This window comes from Schistocerca cancellata, chromosome 2, assembly GCF_023864275.1.
Source record: "Schistocerca cancellata isolate TAMUIC-IGC-003103 chromosome 2, iqSchCanc2.1, whole genome shotgun sequence".
NCBI lineage: Eukaryota > Metazoa > Arthropoda > Insecta > Orthoptera > Acrididae > Schistocerca > Schistocerca cancellata.
In genome coordinates, this window is record NC_064627.1 from 1,046,806,731 (window position 1) to 1,046,830,284 (window position 23,554).

General features: G+C 42.9%; 1 protein-coding gene across 2 annotated transcripts in view; it reads right to left on the reverse strand.

Moving 5' to 3' along the window:
* The window catches only part of LOC126149306 (juvenile hormone acid O-methyltransferase-like), an 85,233-nt gene extending 62,369 nt beyond the window's left edge, over positions 1 to 22,864 (reverse strand). The window contains exons 1-2 of one of the 2 annotated variants that reach the window (XM_049915807.1): positions 22,772 to 22,864; positions 7,213 to 7,389 (exon numbers count right to left, since the gene is read on the reverse strand). In XM_049915807.1, the coding sequence (XP_049771764.1) occupies positions 7,213 to 7,365 (153 nt within the window). In that variant the 5' untranslated portion in view covers positions 7,366 to 7,389; positions 22,772 to 22,864. Of the gene's footprint in view, positions 1 to 7,212; positions 7,390 to 22,748 lie in introns of both variants that reach the window. The other variant, XM_049915806.1, reaches the window with a different exon arrangement.
* Positions 22,865 to 23,554: the final 690 nt, after the last annotated feature.

The following is a 23,554-nucleotide window of genomic DNA, read 5'->3' on the forward strand; positions in this document are numbered from 1 at the left end:
AATCTATTGTTTCCCAGTTATTCAACTTATATTTTATTTAATTGCTGGAACATCAACACCAATAAGATTTTTACAGTAATAAAGGTCATTCTTAAAGTTACTTCTTCTATCGTACCCATCATTTAAAGTCGTTAAAATAGTACCTGCAGAATTTATTTAATTGCAAACTTTCATTTATAAATTTCTATGTAACATTCAAAATTCGCAATTGTCAAGTGATAGAAACCTTACACCATTCGATTCATGTGTATATTCATTTTGTATACTGTAGACTCAGCAGTATTTGGCTAGTAATGCGGCAACTGCGTATACCAGCCCCTAGACTACGAAACCAGCCAAAACTTTTAATATATCAACTCTGAGTCAGAGGGTACGTAGTTGAGGGCCATCACATTTCATTTAGTTTTTTAAAGCCCGCAGGCTAATCAATCGATAGCTGTTGAGTGACATTGGCTTCTTCCCAGGATTAAGGGTGGGGATAACTACATTGTCTCGCCATTGCGAGAGGAATGCACCTGTGACCCAAATGCATTGAAGTCACTGAGAAGATGTTCCCTCTCAGTAATGTCCAAGCGTTGTATCATCTGATTGTGGATGGAATGTGGACCTGCGGCCATATCATGTGAGATCGTAAGAGCCTGCAGGAATTCCCATTTAGTAAAGGGTTCATTATAGGATTCAGCTCGGCGGCAGTTGAAACGGGGGAGATTTTCTTTAACTCATCGATTCTGCTGTAAAAATGTGGCAGGATAGGTAGAGGACACTGATGCTGTCAAAGTGTGTCGTGAGGTGTTCTGCAAGTATAGATGGATCAGTATACTGAGAACCCTGTAGGATGAGAACCTGGACAGTTGATCGTCGCAGGCGATCCAGAAGTATACAGACCTTGGAGCAAACCTGCGACAGGAAGACATACATCTCCAAGGAGCAAACATAGCTATCCCAGTATTCCTTTTTACTCTGCTTAATAAGGTAGCGAATCTTCGCATCGAGATGCTTAAAAGCTATAAGGTTAGTCTGTGAAATGTGTCGTTTCGAGTGTTTCAGCGCCCATTGGCGGTCCTGGATAGAGATTGCTACGTCCTGGATTCACCACGGTACCGGTAGACGACGAGGGAGACTTGTGGATAGGAGGATAACAGTTCCAGCGGCATGAAGAACAGTGGCGGAGAATTCTAGCACGATTGCAGCAATGCAGTCAGAGATAGAGGAGTCGAAGTGTACAACAGATTATATATATATATATATATATATATATATATATATATATATATATATATATATATATATATATATATATAGCCTCGGGAGAGCCAGCCCTGACAAACCTCTACCAACTGGTGAGCAAGATGTATGAGAGAGGCGAAATACCCTCAGACTTCAAGAAGAATATAATAATTCCAATCCCAAAGAAAGCAGGTGTTGACAGATGTGAAAATTACCGAACTATCAGTTTAATAAGTCACAGCTGCAAAATACTAACACCAATTCTTTACAGAAGAATGAAAAAATTCTTAGAAGCCGACCTCGGGGAAGATCAGTTTGGATTCCGTACAAATGTTTGAACACGTGAGGCAATACTGACCCTACGACTTATCTTAGAAGAAAGATTAAGGAAAGGCAAACCTACGTTTCTAGCGTTTGTAGACTTAGAGAAAGCTTTTGACAATGTTGACTGGAATACTCTCTTCCAAATTCTGAAGGTGGAAGGGGTAAAATACAGGGAGCGAAAGGCTATTTACAATTTCTACAGAAACCAGATGGCAGTTATAAGAATCAAGGGACATGAAAGGGAAGCAGTGGTTGGGGAGGGAGTGAGACAGGGTTATAGCCTATCCCCGATGTTATTCAATCTGTATATTGAGCAAGCAATAAAGGAAACAAAAGAAAAGTTCGGAGTAGGTGTTAAAATCCATGGAGAAGAAATAAAAACTTTGAGGTTCGCTGATGACATTGTAATTCTGTCAGAGACAGCAAAGGACTTCGAAGAGCAGTTGGACAGGATGGACAGTGTCTTGAAAGGAGGATATAAGATGAACATCAACAAAAGCAAAACGAGGATAATGGGATGTAGTCGAAGTAAGTCAGGTGATGCTGAGGGAATTAGATTAGGAAATGAGTCACTTAAAGTAGTATAGGAGTTTTGCTAGTTGGGGAGCAAAATAACTGATGATGGTCGACGTAGAGGGTATATAAAATGTAGACTGTCATTGGCAAGGAAAGCGTTTCTGAAGAAGAGAAATTTGTTAACATCGAGTATAGATTTAAGTGTCAAGAAGTCGTTCCTGAAAGTATTTGTATGGAGTGTAGCCATGTATGGAAGTGAATCGTGGACAATAAATAGTTTAGAAAAGAAGAGAATAGAAGCTTTCGAAATGTGGTGCTACAGAAGAATGCTGACGATTATATGGGTAGATCACATAACTAATGAGGAAGTATTGAATAGAATTGGGGAGAAGAGGAGCTTGCGGCACAACTTGACTAGAAGAAGGGATCGGTTGGTAGGACATGTTCTGAGGCATCGAGGGATCAGCAGTTTACGATTTTTATCCTCAACGCTGCCCTCCAATACTAGAGGGAGACCAAGAGATGAATACACTAAACAGATTCAGAAGGATGTAGGCTGCAGTAGGTACTGGGAGATGATGAAGCTTGCACAGGATAGAGTAGCATGGAGAGCTGCATCAAACCACTCTCAGGACTGAAGACTACGACGACAACGACTACAGAAAGTTCCCCTACCCACTTCAGTGCCTCTCATGGCCTGATGATCTTTGTGACAGTGACCACTTTCCGGTGATCTTATCGTTCCCCCGTCGTCACCAGGCAGACACACCCACATTGGGCATTCTACAGTTCCAACTGGCATATACATACACACACATACACACACATATACACACACACATATATACACATATACACACATACATATAATACATACACATACATATACATATACATACATATACATACACATACATACACATACATACACATACATATACATACACATACATATACATACACATACATATACATACACATATATACATATAAGCCAGTTGGAACTGTAGTCTCTAGTAAGTTGGCCAATTAGAAGACCCTAGCTGTCGAAGTGGCACTCCCCACAAGAGGTAGAGTGCATTAAAGTCCCTGAGAAGGAGCTATGGAAGCAAGAGTTGCTGCATTAAGTTAGGCAGATCAACATAAGGAAGTGGCAAGGGAGGTAAACATTGCAAATGGAGATTTCTAGAGTAGTTCACACTCTTTCTGCTATTGTTTCCAGGCTGGTATGAAGGGGGATCCAGTCACTAATGGCATAGGTGCGAACGAAAGTGCAGACTTCTCCAGATGCTATCCCAGGGCTGGCACAATTCCGACAGAATTGCCGATAACCACTAAACGTTGGAGAGTGGTCATCATGGAATTGCGTTTCTTAAAGAGAAAGCCAGAATACACAATAAGAGAAAACATGTTTTATTTCCCATAGGCGACAGTAATATCTATTGCCGTTCCAATGGATTATCGTGTGTGAAACTGAGGTGAGGTCATGTCATCAGGGCCAGTGGTCGTCACTTAGAGGGATGGGATGATGTCCATAAATAAGACATCAGACTCGGGTTGTGAGGGGGGAGATGGCACCTCGGGGGGCACCAGAGAGGCCTTATCCAGAGGCTTAGACTTCTTCTTCTTCTTCTTCTTCTTCTTCTTCTTCTGCTGCTGCTCATTTAGAGGTTGATGAGGACAGGACATGGAGGGAGAGGAGGCTTCTGCAAGATCCGGAACCGAACGAGAGCAGCCGACCTTAGGGCGCTCAGATGGTGTGTCCCGTGGTCAAGTGTGTCCCGTGGTCAAGCTGTAGTAGATGGCTTACAACCTGAGTGACGCTGGGGGAGTGGTTCTGGGGGGATCCCCATCACCAGTGGGCGCCGAAGAAGAGGGGCACTTCTTTGGCCAGGGAGTGGGAGCAGTACCCATAGGGGAGGGCGCAGGAATTCCATGGGAAGGGGATGGTAGAGAGGGCAGGGGCTGGGGTAAGTAAGAGGTAGGGAGGAGGCAAATTTAGAAGAAATTGACCCAAGGTCGAGTAGCTCATATATTTGGCGAGCCTCAGCATAAGATAGGGTCTTGGATCTTCTTTTCTCTCATGTAAGCTGGGCAATCTGGGGAGGACGGAGAGTGGCGGTCATGACAATTCACACACACAGGTGGTGGAGCACTGGTGCTCCCCCATGGAGTGAGTGTCCAGTCACCACACAGAGGGTCTGCTGTACAGCAGGAAGACATGCCCAGAATGCAAGCACTGAAAGCACCTCATGGGTGGCGGAACGTGCGACTTCGTGTCACAGTCACATCGGTAACACACAACCTTGATCTTCTCTGGGAGGATATCTCCCTCGAAAGCCAGAATAAATGTGCCGTTATAGGTGTAGCAAAAGTTGAATAAAATGAACACACGTCCCTCCAGACTAGACCAGCGTTTCTCATTAGTTTGTAGGATGAGATCCCTATGAGAATCACTACTTGGGCTATATTCGCAGACTGGTGAAGTGTAATACACACCGGGACATCGCCAAGACGATCACAAGCACGAGGAGCTGCGGAATGTGCGGCAGAAGAAGCTTTAATCAACAGGGAACCCGAATGCATCATACTGAGAGACTCCACTTCGCCAAACTTGTCCTTGATATCCTCCACAAAAAACAATGGTTTTGTGGCGGTCAATGTGTCCCTGTCCATCTTCGTACAGACCAGGTAGTGGGGAAAGTGTTCCATCCCAAGACGTGTTGTGCCCCGCCGATCTTGCGGTAGTGGCGTCGTTTATGTGTCACGGCGATTTGCCTGGAACAGAGGCAATGGCCAGTGAAGAAATTGGATAAATTTTTATTTCGTCTGTTTCAGTTGCATTGATATAATTTTTTTGCTGCAGTGGTTACCGGTTTTGCGCTGCCGTGCGCATGCTGGAACTACACACCTTGTTAATAACCGTAACTGGTCTTACAGTATGATGCCAAAAGCACGAATAGCTACTGTACAAAAGTGTTAGGTGCAACATACACACAGGTTAATATCAATGACAGTGCTTATTGCCCAAAGTGTACCTTTCTGTACAGAAGTATTCGTGTTTTGCACCATACTGTACGACAAGTTAATGTTAATAAAATAGTGTGAGGTTTGAGAATAGGTGTGGCAGCCCAAAATCAGCAATCACCGCAAAAAAGCTCATCATCAGTGCAACTGAATCGGACAAAATAAAGTATCCAATTTCCTCAGTATCGAACAATTGCGGACCTAACGTCCCGTGGTAGCATGCCTCAAATAAGCAAATGACGGCAGTCGGTTGGGCTGTAGTACTTCCTGGTGACTGACCTGTTTTCGTCACCTGATAAGCTGTGCCTCTCAGTAAGTGGGTCACTGACCAGTGGCCTGATTACTGCCCTGGCTCTCCACCTCTGGCTCAAAGTTCTGTAGTAGCTTTTTCTCTTTGCAGTAACAAAATGGTTCAAATGGCTCTGAGCACTATGGAACTTAACTTCTGAGGTCATCAGTCCCCTATAACTTAGAACTACTTAAACCGAACTAACCTAAGGACACCACACACATCCATGCCCGAGGCAGGATTCAAACCTGCGACCGTAGCGGTCGCGCGGTTCCAGACTGAAGCGCCTAGAACCGCTCGGCCACACCGGCCGGCCTTGCAGTAACAAATCCATAACATGTACTTTCTTCTGACAATGCTCCACTCTTGTTGCGCAATGGTCTTAGCGTGTAATAACGTATGTAAATTACTTTGTTAAGGCTCTAACAATGGAACCTCCCCATCGCACCCCCCTCAGATTTAGTTATAAGTTGGCACAGTGGATAGGCCTTGAAAAACTGAACACACATCAATCGAGGAAACAGGAAGAAGTTGTGTAGAACTATGAAATAAATAAGCAAAATATACAAACTGAGTAGTCCATGCGCAAGATAGGCAACATCAAGGATAATATGCGCTCAAGAGCGCCGTGGTCCCGTGGTTAGCGTGAGCAGCTGCGGGACGAGCGGTCCTTGGTTCAAGTATTCCCTCGAGTGAAAAGTTTAATTTTTTTATTTTCAGACAATTATTATCTGTCCATCCGTCCGTCCGATGCGAGGCAACTGCGCCGCAGTATTGGGACGCTACACCTAAACTTATGTTTTGACAGAGCACAGGGAAAACTGTGCGACTGTGAAACTGTTGCATTCATTTGCTGCAGTTTATGTGACAAACTCTTATGTTTTCATTACTTTTTTGGGAGTGATTATCCACAAGAAAACCTACATCGGGCAAGGTAAAAGAATCTTTTTACCCATTCGCCAAGTGTACAAGTTAGGTGGGTCGACAACATATTCCTGTCATGTTACGTACATGCCGCCACCAGTGTCGTATAGAATATATCAGACGTGTTTCCCTGTGGAGGAATCAGTTGACCTATGACCTTGCGATCAAATGTTTCCGGTTCCCATTGGAGAGGCACGTCCTTTCGTCTACTAATCGCACGGTCTTGCGGTGCGATCGCAAAACACAGACACTAAACTTATTACAGTGAACAGAAACGTCAATGAAAGAACGGGCAGCTCATAACTTTGCGAAAATAAAGTAAACTTTTCACTCGAGACAGGACTTGAACCAAAGGCTTCTCGCTCCGCAGCTGCTCGCGCTAACCACGAGACCACGGTGCTCTTGAGCGCACATTATCCTTGATGTTGCCTATCTTGCGCATGGACTACTCAGTTTGTATATTTTGCTTATTTTTTCATAGTTCTACACAACTTCTTCCTGTTTTCTTGATTGATCTGTGTTCAGTTTTTCAAGGCCTATCCACTGTGCCAACTTATAACTAAATCTGAGGGGGGTGAGATGGGGAGGTTCCCTTGTAAGTACACTAACCAGTATACTAGCACACTTGTCTTCCAAGATGAGTTATGTTCACAGGGCTGCACGCTTATGTTCCTGGTTTGGCTGACACTCGGGCTCATTACAGCAACTCTACTGGTCCGATCTTAATGCCATAAAAATATGTTTGACCATTCGGGCAACAGGTGGTATGTAGCAATCCACATCCCCACAGTTTGGTAGATCTACTAGATCTGGTACGAGATGTCGGATCATTAAGTAGATTGCAACAGGGCGCAGGCCTCTGCTTGGGTCATATGGCACGACAGTGCCCCGGCTGCATATCGTACCTCTCTGGTGAGGATTCCCGGCCCGCAGCCGACCTCGAGCACCGGCTGCGGCGCGTCGGTCCAGCTGAGGCTGGGCCACACCTCATCCAGCAGCTGCGCCGCCAGACGCCTGTAGGCGCCGCCGTACTCACTGAACAGCTGAGGGTCCTCCATGGCGTCTTCAGTTGACCTTCAGCCCTGAGCAAAGAGAACATTAGTCAGGTACATCGTGAAGGCCAAACAAAGTGACAACTGCAAGGCCGTACATTCTTTTTGTTCCTGAAAGAGAAGAGAACATTAGTCAGGTACATCGTGAAGGCCAAACAAAGTGACAACTGCAAGGCCGTACATTCTTTTTGTTCCTGAAAGAGTTCTATCTTTCCTTTCTGTAGTACAAGGTGTCCTAACGCTGCAACCAACACCTTCCTTACGTACGCTGGTGGCCATTAAAACTGCAGCACCAGAGAGGACAGCAAAAGACGAAACTTCTCTTATTGTACGTACACAGTAAAGTGGACAGAATGGTCTTAAGAATAAAAAAGGAAAAGAGAATCTACTCCGGTGAAGTTTCTCAGAGCAAAATAACATTGAAACTTCCTGGCAGATTAAAACTGTGTGCCGGACCGAGACTCGAATTCGGGACCTTTGCCTTTCGCGGGCAAGTGCTCTACCGACTGAGCTACCCAAGCACGACTCACGCCCTGTCCTCACAGGCAAAGGTCCCGAGTTCGAGTCTCGGTCCGACACACAGTTTTAATCTGTCAGGAAGTTTCATATTAGCGCACACTCCGCTGTAGAGTGAAAATTTCATTCTAGAAACAACCCCCAGGCTGTGGCTAAGCCATGTCTCCGCAATATCCTTTCTTTCAGGAGTGCTAGTTCTGCAAGGTTCGCAGGAGAGCTTCTGTAAAGCTTGGGAGATAGGAGACGAGGTACTGGCGGAATTAAAGCTGTGAGGACGGGGCACGAGTCGTGCTTGGGTAGCTCATTCGGTAGAGCACTTGCCCGCGAAAGGCAAAGGTCCCGAGTTCGAGTCTCGGTCCGGCACACAGTTTTAATCTGCCAGGAAGTTTCATATCAGCGCACACTCCACTGTAGAGTGGAAATTTCATTCTACAAAATAATATTGTCTGAGAAAGTTCTCAATGTCGTACGAATAACAAATTCAAAGAATATTCTCTGACGAAGGAGTTCCTTCTCACTACCTCCTCTCCTCCTCGAGAAGGTTCAGAGTGTGCTCGTCTGCCGTGTCCGGCACAGAACACACACGTAATGTTACATTTCGTTCAACTCGCTCAAACAAGAAAACTGTTCAGTGTACAAACATCAATTTGTTCTGGAAGGGTTGCACAATGTTTCGACTTTACCTTTATGTCCGCCAACAAATTAAGGTGATTACGGACAGTTCACGAAAAAGCATTCTCTTGCGATGTTGTCTGATTTTCGACATACGGGAAACTTTTATTAAGTCAGGTGAACACATTATACGTACGAAATCTTAAGAGCAGATGCCATGAGTAATTTTAGCTTAAATGTGACGCATAGTCCGCTCGCGCGTCGAGTACGTAAGCGGTTGCCCGTGCGTTTCGTTACTAGGAACAGCCCGCTAGGTTTGTAATAAACCAATTACTAAATTTTTGATCCGTCTAGTTATTTATAACATAATAAAATATTAGATGTATGCTGCGAGAAACCTGATAATGAACATTTAAAAATGTCAGTGAGAGTTGTCTGGTGAATACCTCAGTCTTCTCGTTCATCAGTTTGAAAACTTGGGATCTACTAAATAGCAACAAAATGTTTTGATTTTCACTTCGTTTCCAATGTTGCCGTGATTTTCAAGAGGGAAATAAATCTTTTTAAACCCTTATAAACTGAATTTAATCTTTTCAGTACTTCTTTGGGCTACGTATCCTTTTTGCCTTCCAAGCAACAAAAATTCTCCCATTCTTACTAAAATGAACTCGGTAAAACTCAGCTTCAACTGGAGCTCCTCAGCTCAAAGTAAGCTACACAGCTCACTTTAAAAAACGGATAATGTTCTCCGCTTGTGAGAAGCTCCTCTAGTTTTATTCATACTAAACTGCGGGGTCAGGGATTTTCTCTGCCTCGTGATGACGGTGTTGTGTGATGTCCTTAAGTTAGTTAGGTTTAAGTAGTTCTAAGTTCCAGGGGGACTGATGACAATAGATGTTAAGTCCCATAGTGCTCAGAGCCATTTGAACCATTTATTCATACTAAATCAAAGTCTTGTTTTGAGCAACTTGCCCCACCTCTTTACTCACGCTGAGAACGTTCTCGGGTGAAGTATATTCACCGACTCGTTTTATTCATGTGAACCTGAGAATGTTCTCCGAAATTCCGACTACAAAGTACGTTCTCCGTTTCATTCATACGACCCAATATTTTCTCCAATAAAAAAAAAAAAAAGAAAGAACGACGCACTACGAAGGAATTATCCGAATGGGACAGAAATCTGTAGATGTGCCGTACACCTTCAAGACAAATGATTACAATTACAGAAAAGCTGTATGATTTGTTGAAGAGAAATACCTTGACAGGTTGAGTAAGTCAACAATGCGTTGTCCACTTCTGGCCTTTATGCTTCATTCGGCTTGGCATTGACACAGTTGTTGGACCTCCTCCTGAGGGTATCATGCCAAATTATGTCCAACTGGCTGGTTGAAGGGCCCTGCCCATAATGCTCCGAACGTTCTCGATCGGGGAGAGATTAGGGGACCCCGCTCGCCACGGTTGGGTTTGTGAAACACGAAGACAAGCAGGAGTATCATTAGTAAACTTCATCTACTCTGCAAGCCGGTTTTCTCGCGCGTGCCTCGCAGTCTCTCTGTCATCGGTGCACCACTCCGGTTTACTGTCCTTGTTGGTCTGCTGATGGCTGGTTTCCACACTTTCGTGACAGTGGCTAAGTCGTCATTGAGCCACGAAGCTAGTTCTGAGGCCCTTACTACTGTGCGGGGTGAATGTTCATTCCGCGCACACATTTAGAGGAGTACTTTCCTAAATGCCGTCCTTAGATCTTGTTTCCTTCGTATTATTTAGGAGGGGAGAAATTTCTCCTGACATACTTTCATTTAAGGAACACACCATTTCTGATAATACACTCATTTTGTCACAATGGGAGACTTAGTCATAAACCCACAAGCGATATCGGCAAGCTCCTGCAAATCAGTAACATTGACTGGATATGCCAGCTGCTATTAAAGCCGACCAACAGGCTACAGCAGGGAAGCCGACAAGCTCGCACAATAATGCAGAAACAAACCACCAGCACTGCCCAACATTGTGAATCTAGTACATGACCTATCGGACACGAAACAATGATGAACCTAACTATTACAGGTATGCTGACGCTGATCTACAAGCCAACACCGGCACCCAGCTCCACAACGTCAAAGGTATCATACCCACTACTAACAAAGCCCACCCTTGCATGACCTGTCGCAGGCAGCAAGGAAACCGCTACTGTTCTTACAGTCCGACCCAACTATCGCAGAGGTTTCTTTCCCTTGACTCTTCCGTTGGAACTTTCTTTCCCTCTGTCCTTCTTACCGCTACCGTTCGTTCAAATTTCGACCTAATCTGTCTCCAGATGCGTGCTTATTAATGGTTAAACATAACCAGACGTACGCAAACATCGCGGAACCCACATTCTGCGAGACCCCAACTCGTGAAAAGTAACCAATATGCAGCGGTGGCGCATCTCGTGGTCGTGCGGTAGCGTTCTCGCTTCCCACGCCCGGGTTCCCGGGTTCGATTCCCGGCGGGGTCAGGGATTTTCTCTGCCTCGTGATGGCTGGGTGTTGTGTGCTGTCCTTAGGTTAGTTAGTTTTAAGTAGTTCTAAGTTCTAGGGGACTGATGACCATAGATGTTAAGTCCCATAGTGCTCAGAGCCATTTGAACAATTTTTTTGCAGCGGTGGCAGTAGACCTTTTGTGTTGGCCATCATGCCGGTGTAGGCGTGGAGGGACTCCACCCTACAATTATAAAAAAAAACACGCATTAAGCCATTTAGATAACATGGGACATTAGATCTTTTAAGTAATTTTATGATAGCGACTCAAATCCTTTTTTATTAATTCGCTAGCTAAAATTTTAATTTTTAGTATTAAGATCCCTGAACAAGTCAGTAGTACAGTTCTTATAAGTTATGTATAAAAATGTTTTACGCAGAAATACACCTGAGGATGTACCTGAATCTGTTGTACCAGTCTCTGAGCGACTACAGTGAAACCGGGACTATTTTGTCTAGGAATCTTGCATACTCCGTTCGCTAGACAAACAACCTACTCGTATTAATTAGTTTTATTACAAAAAGACAATTAAAATTACTTAATTTTGATATGTATTGCAAACAAAGGGCGACTTGCGGAAGAATCAGTCATCTTCAGACCAGACAAAAGAAATGAGTGTGTTATCTTATGGGACTTAACTGCTAAGGTCATCAGTCCCCAAGCTTACATACTAATTAAACTAAATTATCCTAAGGACAAAAAAAAACACACACACACACACACACACCCATGCCCGAGGGAGGAATCGAACCTCCGCCGGTAGCAGTCGCACAGTCCATAATTGCAGCGCCCGAGACCGCTCGGCTAATCCCGCGCGGCTCAGTAGACAAACAAGTCTGTGTTACATAGAGATAGCTAACGAATTGGCGAACGTTGAAGCTGCTATCGAAGTGGCCAGCCACCATTTTGGTGCGGCGCTTATGTCCTCTGCACCTGGGGGCCGCTGCTGTCACGTTGTCGTCCTGGAGGGAGGTCGGTTAGCGTACGATTGGCTGATCTCTTCTCACAGCCGTATCTTCTCTGTTGTTCCCTATGGGAGTGCTGGCGCTGACTTGGCGCCATAACAGCGGCAAATTGGACTCTCGATGAATTTTATCAGCATTTTAGCACCTCAGTAATTTAAATTTGTTTCAATATTCCTTTCGGTACGTATAATTATCTTAGCTGTGGATGCCCAGCTTATAAGATAGTTCGCAATAATTAAAATAAGACGTCGGAATGGAAAAAATTTCTAAGAACGACTACTGCTCTTTATAACAGCCAAGATCAGTTTAGCAACAACGCTATACATTTCCCGATGGAGTCGGACAATGAACGGCACCCACGTGTTACTCACGAAAGAACATCCACATGGCTACTAGCCCTATAGTCCGATTAAAGTTACTTGATAGTTGATGTAGTCACTTGCCGCTACAGTGTTGCCACATCCGCCGACAGCTACCGTTCGGTTATAGCGGAAACGCAAATGCGTTTTGTGTCCCTGAATTTGAACTCACGTCCTGACCTAACCACAACCTCGTCACATGCAACGTGTTCCAGAAAATGGCTATCAACAATCTTCATCAGAATTGAAATCACGATCACTTTGTTCACAGTGTTTAGGGCTAACGCATACGAGCAAATAAGACAGAAAGGTTTCATAATATGCTTGTCTGCATAGCCATCCTCCGCAGCAAAAATTCAGCGGTGAAAGCAAACCAATTTTTCGCTGACATGGTTACCTGAAACCATCGTCACTCTGACTACACGGGATGCCGCGTTACCACAGATGAGCACTCCTGGATGGCACTTGGTTGCATATTACAGACGAGTAGATTCCAAACGAGAAAAGAATGATAGGAAGAAAAATAACACAAAAAATCAATACGATGACGAAAATGACGCGGAATTGGACTACAGTACACCAACACTAAAGGAACTGACAGCATTAACGTTCCAGTTACAGTACTTATAATTTATCAGTATGGTTCACTAGTGTTGATTTAAACTGGCCTGAATCGGTGCCACTTCCAAGAATATGATGAAACTCTGATGCCTGCACAGTTGTGGCTTTCTATACCGCAAAACGCGCTCCTCATGGTAGAGATTGGTTATGAATGGTATTTTAGTTCCGAACAACCAGAATTTTTTAGTACTTGTTTGGTCTCTATTACAAGAGGTGTTTTTATTTTTGAAAATAACCGAGTTGAAACGGTTCAAATGGCTCTGAGCTCTATGGGACATAACATCTGAGGTCATCAGTCCCCTAGAACTTAGAACTACTTAAACCTAACTAACCTAAGGACATCACACACATCCATGCCCGAGGCAGGATTCGAACCTGCGAACGTAGCGGGAGCACGGTTCCAGACTCAAGCGCCTAGAACCGCTCGGCCACACAGGCCGGCTAATACCCGAGTATAAAGCTGGAATATCAACAGTGCTATTTGTTTTTACACCTACCTTTCTTAAAAAGAATTTTTTATTAGTAAAATTTGCGCTATTTTTAGTATTGTGCTTTTACAGAGAAGAGGAAAAGGGATCAGTGATATTTTAATAAAAATGCCGACAGAAACGGTCAACAGACACGTGAAATAAGAATGGTTATACTACTGATGAGACAACGTCCCCATTGCCGTGTGTCGTGACGTAAGGTACGAGTCTACGTGTAGTGTGCAAGACTTGGCCCCACCTGGCGTGTACGTTAGTTCCTTGCTGTGGTCGCCGGACGTAGACTTATTGCAATATGGCACCAACCCTGCTCTAGAAATATTTTTACGAAGTGACGTAACAATGAATTACAATGCTTCATTTCCTTCGAAAGATTGAAGATTTATCTTTCATTTCCGTGAAATAAGAGGATGGAAATTATAGCAACAGCAATAAATTAAAAACTTAATTATTCATTCATAACACGCAATAAAAAAATTCCAGACACACACCGTCATACTGCCTGATGACGTCAATGCCCAACTGGGAAGAGAGAAAAAGTACAGAAATATAGAGGGTAACTATCCAGCACATATGAGAACAAACCGCAATGGGGAACGATTGGTGGATCTGTGTAGGACTTTTGGGTTGGTCATGAAGTCTACAACCTTCAAACACCTGCCAAGGAAACAGAAGACCTAGATTTCACTTAACACCAACTTGGGTGAATTCCAGATAGATCATGCAGCCATTTCAAGAAAATCTCAAAAAGAAATACAAAAAGTGGAGGTATTGACAAGATTGAGAAGTCCAATCTGGACTCAGACCACTACCTCTCAAAGATCAAAATGAGACTCCAGCCTAGAAACACTAGAGTACACAAAACCCCCAAGATTGTGAGATTTGACATAGAGCGACTTAAGAAAGGTCAAAAATTAAGCCAGAGACTGAACAGTACAGATTTCAACAGCTGGGACCAACTGAAGGAGACTCTTGTGAAGACGGCCAATGAACTCGCCTCCTTCACAAGGAAGCAGGAAGCAATCGGGGTGGAATGAAGACTGTGACAATTCAATAGCCCAAAGACATTCTGAAAACGAAGATAAATTGGGAAAATTTTTTTGAAACAAAGAAGGCTAACAACTAAGATACTTCGAGGAACCAAACGGACCTTCACACAAAACCAACTAACCCAAATCGAAGAGAACTTTGCTAAGAATAACTGACGAGATTTCTATAGAACCTTCAAGCAGACACACAAAAAATACAATCCACCAAGCCTCCACTTCAGAGACTCACAGGGCAAACTAGTTTTTAACGACAAGGACAACTGCCACCTCTTAGCTCAGTACTTTAAAAACCTACTCAACTGTGCTCCACCCAGTAAAGACTTCAACTACAAACAAACCACACCAAACCCAGACTCACTGCCTCCTTCATTGGAAGAAGTTCGACAAATCATTCAACTTCTCAAGAATAATAAAGCAGCTGGAGAGGACTATCATTGCTGAACTCTGGAAATGTGCTTTAAGAAATGCCATGAGCAAGCTCACCGAGATCATCCAGAACATCTGGGAAACAAAGAAAAGAACATCTGGGAAACAAAGAAATTACCACCTGATTGGAATACGGCTCTGGTCCATCCCCTTCACAAAAAGGAAGATGTTACTGATCTGAACAACTACTGTGGAATTTCTCTTGTCCCGGCAACATACACGATTCTCTAGAAGGCACTATTAACAAGGGCAGAAGATCAACTGGAAAGTCAACTGGGAGAATATCAGGGAGGCTTCAGGAAAACCAAATCCTGTGCTGAACAGATCCACAACCTTAAAACTGTACTTGCATACTCCAAGTTGAGAAACCGCAAAGTGGTTGTCACCTCTGTTGATTTCAAGAAGGCCTACGACTTTGTTGATAGAGAATCGCTTAACAAAATACTTCAGGAATTAGGACTAGACAACAAAACACACAGACTCATTGTAGAAACCTTAAACACCCATTCGATGGTCAAATTTAGAGGTGAGATCTCAGAAAGCTTAGAGATAAAAACTGGAGTGAGACAAGGGGATGGACTCTCCCCTCTTCTCTTCAACTGTGTCCTCGAAAAAGTTGTGAGAGAGTGGCGCAAAGAACTGATCAATTTGGGTGTCCAGAGTGGTGCCTACCTGGGCCGTAAGAACGAAGGACTGATTGTAGATTGCCTGGCTTTTGCAGACGACATGGTACTGATTACTGATTCTCTTGAAATGGCAACAATGTAGGTAAACTGCCTCAGAAAACAGGAAGCCAAAGTGGATCTTCAAGTGTCGCTGAAGAAAACAGAGTTCTTCACCAACATCAAAGAAGCTAACAAAGTGATGTTACTAGACCAGGTAAAGATCAAAAGGACCAATAAGTATCACGGCAAATGGATTGAACCCAACTTATCATAAAAAAACGTCATTATTCATGAGAGTCAACAAGTTAGAACTAGCCTATCCTCTCACTATGAACACCTACAACAAGAAATGTCCGTCACGCAACCTGAAACTTAAGCACTATATATCAGTCATACGACCAGAAGCCCTCTATGCCATGGGATGTCTTTCTATAAACCGGAGAGGTCTGATGGAGAAATTGGAAGTCAAAGAGAGAGAGAGAGAGAGAGAGAGGAGAATACTAAGGAAGATCCTAGGCCTGTTAGAAGAAGCTGGGGAATTCAGAAGGCGGCATAACTCTGAGCTCTACGAACATATAGAGAGGCTCTCTGACTGCGCAGGAAAAAGAAGGGTAGCTTTCTATGACCATGTTGCAAGATTGCCTCCAAACAGATTGACCAACCGTCTGCTCACCTTCTGGAAAAACAAGAAGGTTCGCACCGCTTGGCTGACAGAAACCGAGAAGGCCATTAAAGAACTGGGAATAACTCATCTCCAGAACAGACAGTCTGTGAGACACACACCCTGAAGGACGTCCGAGGATTTCAGGAAAAGCCCCGAAGAAAAGCGACCCCCTGGACAGAAGAAAGGAAGGAGTTACACCTACAGAGGATGCGACAGTTCTGGGCAAAGATCAAAACCAAACAGTTGAACAAGCGTGGTCCGAAGCAGGCCCATTCGAAACAAGAAGAGGAACACGCAATAAAAATAGAAAGTAGCTGATCTGCTACCGGTGTCGACATAATATGCCTTTATCTGCCTGTAGCCCTTGAAAACGGACAAATTAACATGAAAAATAGAGTTCTTCAACCTCGGATTTCACACTTAAGCACTGAATATTCGTGAGGCCCAGATACTGACATGATCCCTTGGGGCAACATGATTTGCGAGCAAAGTTTCAAACAATTAAAATCAATACTGGTGACTTTTATAGCTTCAACCACTTACCGATTGTCTTTGTTCAGTTTCTACGTGTATCATAGGAATAGGAAATTGTAATGCCTCTTGCAGCGGTCTCTCCGCGATATTTTCAGAATTTTTTTATAAATTATATAACTCAGTACATATCTCGAAATATCTCTTCTTATCTTACCGATTCCTAAACTTTAATATACGATGATTATCAATGCGAAAGTAGTTTCAAGCCCTATTATTCCTTGGAGCGTGCATTTACTCCATGGAATAGCTTCTCTACTATCTATGTTTTCTCTTATAAAAAGAATCAAGGAGATCTTGCCGATTAGCCGTGACAGATCGAAGACGTATATGTATGTATTGTTGAGCTAGTCGCCATCTTGATGAGTTTCTGTATGAGAAGGAATTTAAGACATGAACTAAAGTGTGTTCGCGTATTATTTAACTGATTATGATTGACAGTGTCTGCTTACTACGCTGTGTTGCACGGGATCAGTGGGGAACGTCTGATTTACACTGGTCGAACCTGCCGTTTTGTATGCTCAAGATATCCAGCTTATTACTTTCAATAAATAGGCTAACACGGTCTTACCAGCAGATCTCCGGTCTTCCCCATGTGATCACCGAAAGTTAATAATTATTACAAATGTTTTCAGGAGATCGACTGACAATTTTCGTCGCACCGAGACTTCGAAATTGCTTCACTGCCTTGTGGAATTTAAGTTAAGCTCAATTTAATCAGGATAGAACAGTACTGAACTGTGTGAATGTGATAAGCCTGCTTTGTGAATGAAAATTCCCTTAATATACGCATGTTTTTTACTATCCTGATCAGTGAAGCTAAATCAGGCCGGTGTGAGAGAGGTTTTTAAATTTTAGATCCCACAAAAAATATTAAAAAATGAAAACTGAAAATTGGTTATTTCAGATGCCGATTTTTTTGAGTGGCTTTAACAATCGGGTTAAACTGGCGTGGAAAAAGCGATATAACCTAAACCCGTTTGTTTCAGCGGTAACCACCATCCCTAGCGAAAGTACTACACAGAGGAGTCAACAAACACCGGACACAATTTCATCAACGACACGAGCCGTTATGAGAATAAGCATTGTCTTCAAACTGCAGTAATTTTTATCTCAGTTTTCATTCTTTGAAAAACAAATCCAAGCTCTCGGAACTTGCAGTCATATGCCTACATTGTGTTACATGAATTTATTTTCCTTTTTGTAGTTAATAATCTGTATTACTTGCGACAGATTCCTAGCTCTGTACTATTAACGTAACCAACGGAATCGTTTGGTAGGAGATCATGTACGAGGGCCAGTCACGAAGTAATACCTCATCTTTTTTCTCCTTTGTTAAATGGTAGTACTCAGTTTAGCGTGCTTCTGCAGTTAATCTAGTAACATTTCCTACGCTAGATGACAGGACTGTCTAAGTACAGAAAATGGCCCACATTAACGTACGTATAAGACAGCACTCTTTAATTGAACCTCCTTACAGCAGAAGATGAAACACCAAATCGCGTTCATGAAATGTTCAAGACGCTGTATGGATTTGCTACGGCCGACTTCAGCACCGTTAGATGATGGCTTCCATCACCAGAGAGAACCTTGAAGGGTAAACACAGTCGGATGACGCAACGCAGAGCGGCTAACGACTGCAGGGACTTCACCCGACATCCAGCGTGTCGGCCAAATTAAGCTCAGGACAGATTATTCAGTTAGGGTTTTCGAAATTCCCGTGCAACAGAAAAAAATGCCCCAAAATATTATTTCGGCATCTGTTCCCCAAGTACCTCAAACTTATCTATTCCTTTAAACAACTATTTGTTATCAGTGTTGGCTGCTTGAAGACGTGGAATTGTGAGTTCAGAGCAGTAAAATTATCGTACATATCAAAAAATTATCGTACATAAACTAAAATTTTCGATTTGTAAATAAAACCAGTATCCAAAGCAGAAAAAATCTTCACTAGGGCGTCACATTTATTTACCTCATGCTTTTTTTCATTGTTCTCTTTATTTAGCATTAGCCACCTATATCTCACTTCACAACTGGACATCTATCCACTACGCTAGTGTGAACTCACAAGATCGATGCGTGCCAGATGGCTCTTAACCGCACGTTATTACCTCATATTTAATTATAATAAATCACACCAATACCCACGTCTTTTCAAGAGCTCCTCAATAGATAAAACATATTCATAGGACATACCTTATAATACCAAACCCATAAATTACAAGCTTCAACAAAATCAACTACATACAATACTTCGTCTCCTCAGGATTCGATAAGACCTCGCAAGTAGGCAGACGTCCCAAACGGTTGAAACTCGGCATACACACGTCATAGTGACCTCACGGAGAGGTATCACCGCTGTGAGCCCAAAGTCCAACACAGATGGAAAGGTATATCAATTGATCTGAAGAGAGAGCGACATTTAGTGAATATCTAGAAAATTGAGTATGATTTGTTTAAACTAAAATATCAGATGGCATTAATAGCAAGGTTAGGCAGATAAAATACTTCCCCAATTTCGCCGGTACCGAAATTTTCATCCCCAAAAATTTCCGCAAGGTTTCAGTTTCCCCAACAGTTGTCCGAAAAAATATTTTTACGCAAAATTACGAAAAAAACCTAAAGAGTTGTTGCCTTAGTATAACAGATGATTTGTGCCCGCCATATTCCATCGGTAAAGGCAGTGTGGTGACCGTTATTGGAAAGACTGGGCTACATAAAGATTTGTGCACGCTAGGTAACTAAAACCTTGACCGATCAGAACAAAAGGCAAGGCACACAACTGTATCCAATCTGTTGCCGTGCTTTAGTTTTGAGAGGGAGCACTTTTGGTAGAAATTATGGCTGGAGACAATTTTTTTAACCTAGCTGAAGAAGCAAGACCACGATTTTTGGAGCACTTGTTTCAAAGGGAGAAAAGAGAAAAAAGGTGGTGATTGTTTTTAAAGTGACAAACTAATCGTGAGCGTTGTACATATTATCTCATTTATGGCATTTACTTTTATTGTAAAATAAAAATAAATAATAGTAGGCATTACTTTGACTGACCCACATATCTCAGTTTGGATTCATGGCCGTTAAGGTACAATTTATGTATCTATAATACTCGGTATTAGTTTCAGAACTTTATGCAAGGAATATTAATGGCAGCGTTTGTATAGGCCATAACCGTTATGACACGATCTGAGCAGAGCATACCGTGACTTCCTAGATTCCTCAATTGTGCGATAAGAATCATTTACTTCTTGACGCTGATTCACAGTGCAGTCACCTATTTTGTTATTTTGTGAATAAAACTATCTGCATCATGTAATATTTGTCTTCACTTACAAAGTCATTTTGGCTACTGCCATCATCAGATCAAAACGTGTGAAACAGGGTTCATTGTCAGTATCACTAAAACCTAAACATAATCGGTGTGTCAACTTGCACATGGCTGTTAATGATACTGACACTCAACCTTGTTTTACATGCTCTACGTTTTGATCTGATGAAGGCAGTAGCCAAAACAACGTTATAAATGAAGATAAATATTGATCAATGTAGACAGTCATATTCAGAAAGTATGCGCAATGGTCGCAGACTCATTTATGAAATTTATTTTCATCACTACCTTTTCGCAGCCACGTGTTGCTGTGGCTTAGCCTTGCTGAATGTAAAGGAAAGAGAAAAAGAGATCACCCGGTCTCTGTCCATCTCCTCACCCCCCCCCCCTCTCTCTCTCTCTCCCCCCCCACCTCTCTCACCTTCTCTTCTTTCTCATTGTGCATCCTCATCACCAACGTCCTTATCACATCCTCGTCGTCATCGTCGCCGTCGCCGTGTTTATCTCCTCTTCCTCCTCTTTCCCCCTTCCTACGACAATCTTCTCTTTCATTGCCCATCTTCTCCTCGTTTTCTCTGTCCAAGCCCTCCTTTCCGCCTTCTAAGTCCCTTTGCTCCCCTTCTTTCTGAACCTGAGTCTTGTTTATCATTATTGCGAACTCAATATTCTAAACTTAAGGTGATAAGCCAAAATACAATTTTCCTCTTTGGCAACAGCATTTCCATATTATGTACATCAAAATATATAGCCTTCGTCCGTAAGAATGTTCATTAGCGTTTTATGGAAAAATCTAAAGTAAATCGGTTAAGAACTTTTCGATACTTTAGTAATAACGTTTCCCCTTTATATACAGGGTGAGTCACCTAACATTACCGCTGGATATATTTCGTAAACCACATCAAATACTGACGAATCGATTCCACAGACCGAACGTGAGGAGAGGGGCTAGTGCAATTGGTTAATACAAACCATTAAAAAATGCACGGAAGTATGTTTTTTAACACAAACCTACGATTTTTTAAATGGAAACCCGTTAGTTTTGTTAGCACATCTGAACATATAAACAAATATGTAATCAGTGCCGTTTGTTGCATTGTAAAATGTTAATTACATCCGGAGATATTGTAACCTAAAGTTGACGCTTGAGTACCACTCCTCCGCTGTTCGATCGTGTGTATCGGAGAGCACCGAATTACGTAGGGATCCAAAGGGAACGGTGATGGACCTTAGGTACAGAAGACACTGGAACAGCACATTACGTCCACTTGCTAACACCTTTTTATTGGTCTTTTTCACTGACGCACATGTACATTACCATGAGGGGTGAGGTAAACGTACACACGTGGTTTCCGTTTTCAATTACGGAGTGGAATAGAGTGTGTCCCGACATGTCAGGCCAATAGATGTTCAATGTGGTGGCCATCATTTGCTGCACACAATTGCAATCTCTGGCGTAATGAATGTCGTACACGCCGCAGTACATCTGGTGTAATGTCGCCGCAGGCTGCCACAATACTTTGTTTCATATCCTCTGGGGTTGTAGGCACATCACGGTACACATTCTCCTTTAACGTACCCCACAGAAAGATGTCCAGAGGTGTAAGATCAGGAGAACGGGCTGGCCAATTTATGCTTCCTCCACGTCCTATGAAACACCCGTCGAACATCCTGTCAAGGGTCAGCCTAGTGTTAATTGCGGAAAGTGCAGGTGCACAATCATGCTGATACCACATACGTCGACGCATTTCCAGTGGGACACACCCTATTCCACTTCGTAATTGAAAACGGAAACCACGTGTGTACATTTACCTCACACCTCATGGTAATGTACATGTGCGTCAGTGAAAAAGACCAATAAAAATGTGTTAGCATGTGGACGTAATGTGCTGTTCCATTCTTTTCTGTACCTAAGGTCCATCACCGTTCCCTTTGGATCCCTACGTAATTCGGTGCTCTCCGATACACACGATCTAACAGCGGAGGAGTGGTACTCAAGCGTCAACTTTAGGTTACAATATCTCCGGATGTAATTAACATTTTACAATGCAACAAACGGCACTGATTATGTGTTTGTTTATATGTTGAGATGTGCTAACAAAACTAACGGGGTTCCAATTAAAAAAACGTAGGTTTTTTATAAAAACATATTCCGTGCATTTTTTTATGGTTTGTATTAACCAATTACACTAGCCCCTCTCCACACGTTCGGTCTGTGGAATCGATTCGTCAGTATTTGATGTGGTTTACGAAATATATCCAGCGGTAACGTTAGGTGACTCACCCTGTATTAGACGTCATTTATATATTTTACATATTTGGAAAAAGGTATATAAAACCACAGGTTTATTGGAGTGCAACCTTGTGTCAAAATTTCAAACCATTCTGTGAAAAACTTCTGGAGATGATTAAGAACCAACGAACATTTACATTTTTATTCATATACAATAACAAGTTTCCTTGCCCGCTAATTATACGTAAACAGCGTTTGTCACAAAAATATATTGCAGTGGCGTTGTTTCGAAGAGCCACGCACACCCAAGACTCTGGGATGAATGTGACAGCAGAGAACTCTAACCTACGGCATTACGCCTGATGTCCGTATCCATTATAACTTCTTATAGTTTCGCAGAGACCCCTGTCCACCGGCTTACCTCGAAACAAGCTGACAACACACCTCGTGTCCTGTCGTCGCGGCAACAGTAGACGGAATGCTCAGCCTGCAGCAGAACGCCGTGTCAGTTTTGTAACAGCAACTCGCGACTACGCGCTCGGAAGAAAAGTGAGTCTCATTGGCTGACGTAGATAACGGCGGAGGGGGTGGCGGTGAGGAGGGGGGGCGCAGAACGGTTCCAAACAGGGCCGCTGTTCCATGTGACACAATATAGAGTTACGTGAGTACATCTGTTGAGTGTCCAACCCGCGACTGTGCCACAGTTTGTGCCCGCAGGAAAACATCTTTGCTTTCGAAAGACACAGCTTTTCTGCCTTTCATACTGACGGAGAGTCCATAGCAGCTGCGCTGTTAGTTGAGAAACGAAGTAACAGCAACAGCAGCAGTAACAGCAGAGCACGCTCCTCTTTGGAACTTCTTTGTTTTTGCTTAACAACACTTTTTGTCTGGGATAATACAACGAAACCGGATTCATGAAACGATACGGTGTTTCATATTTCGAATACAATAATTTCGTATTCTGTAAGCAGTGTATTTGTCCTCCATGTTAACGTACTAGTACGCCACTTAATAACTACCAGTAACCCACGCGCCGAATTATTTCAAGAATCGAACTCCGGTGGGTAAAACACTTTCAAACGGCTGTTTACTTTACAGAGAAGTTACTGTGTTAAACATTTGGCGTTAAACATGTAACAGCTTTATGGTTGATGACGAAACATCATATTTATGTTTGTTTCATTAGTTTCCGATTATTCACACACGGATTAACGGAAAAGTCAAAAC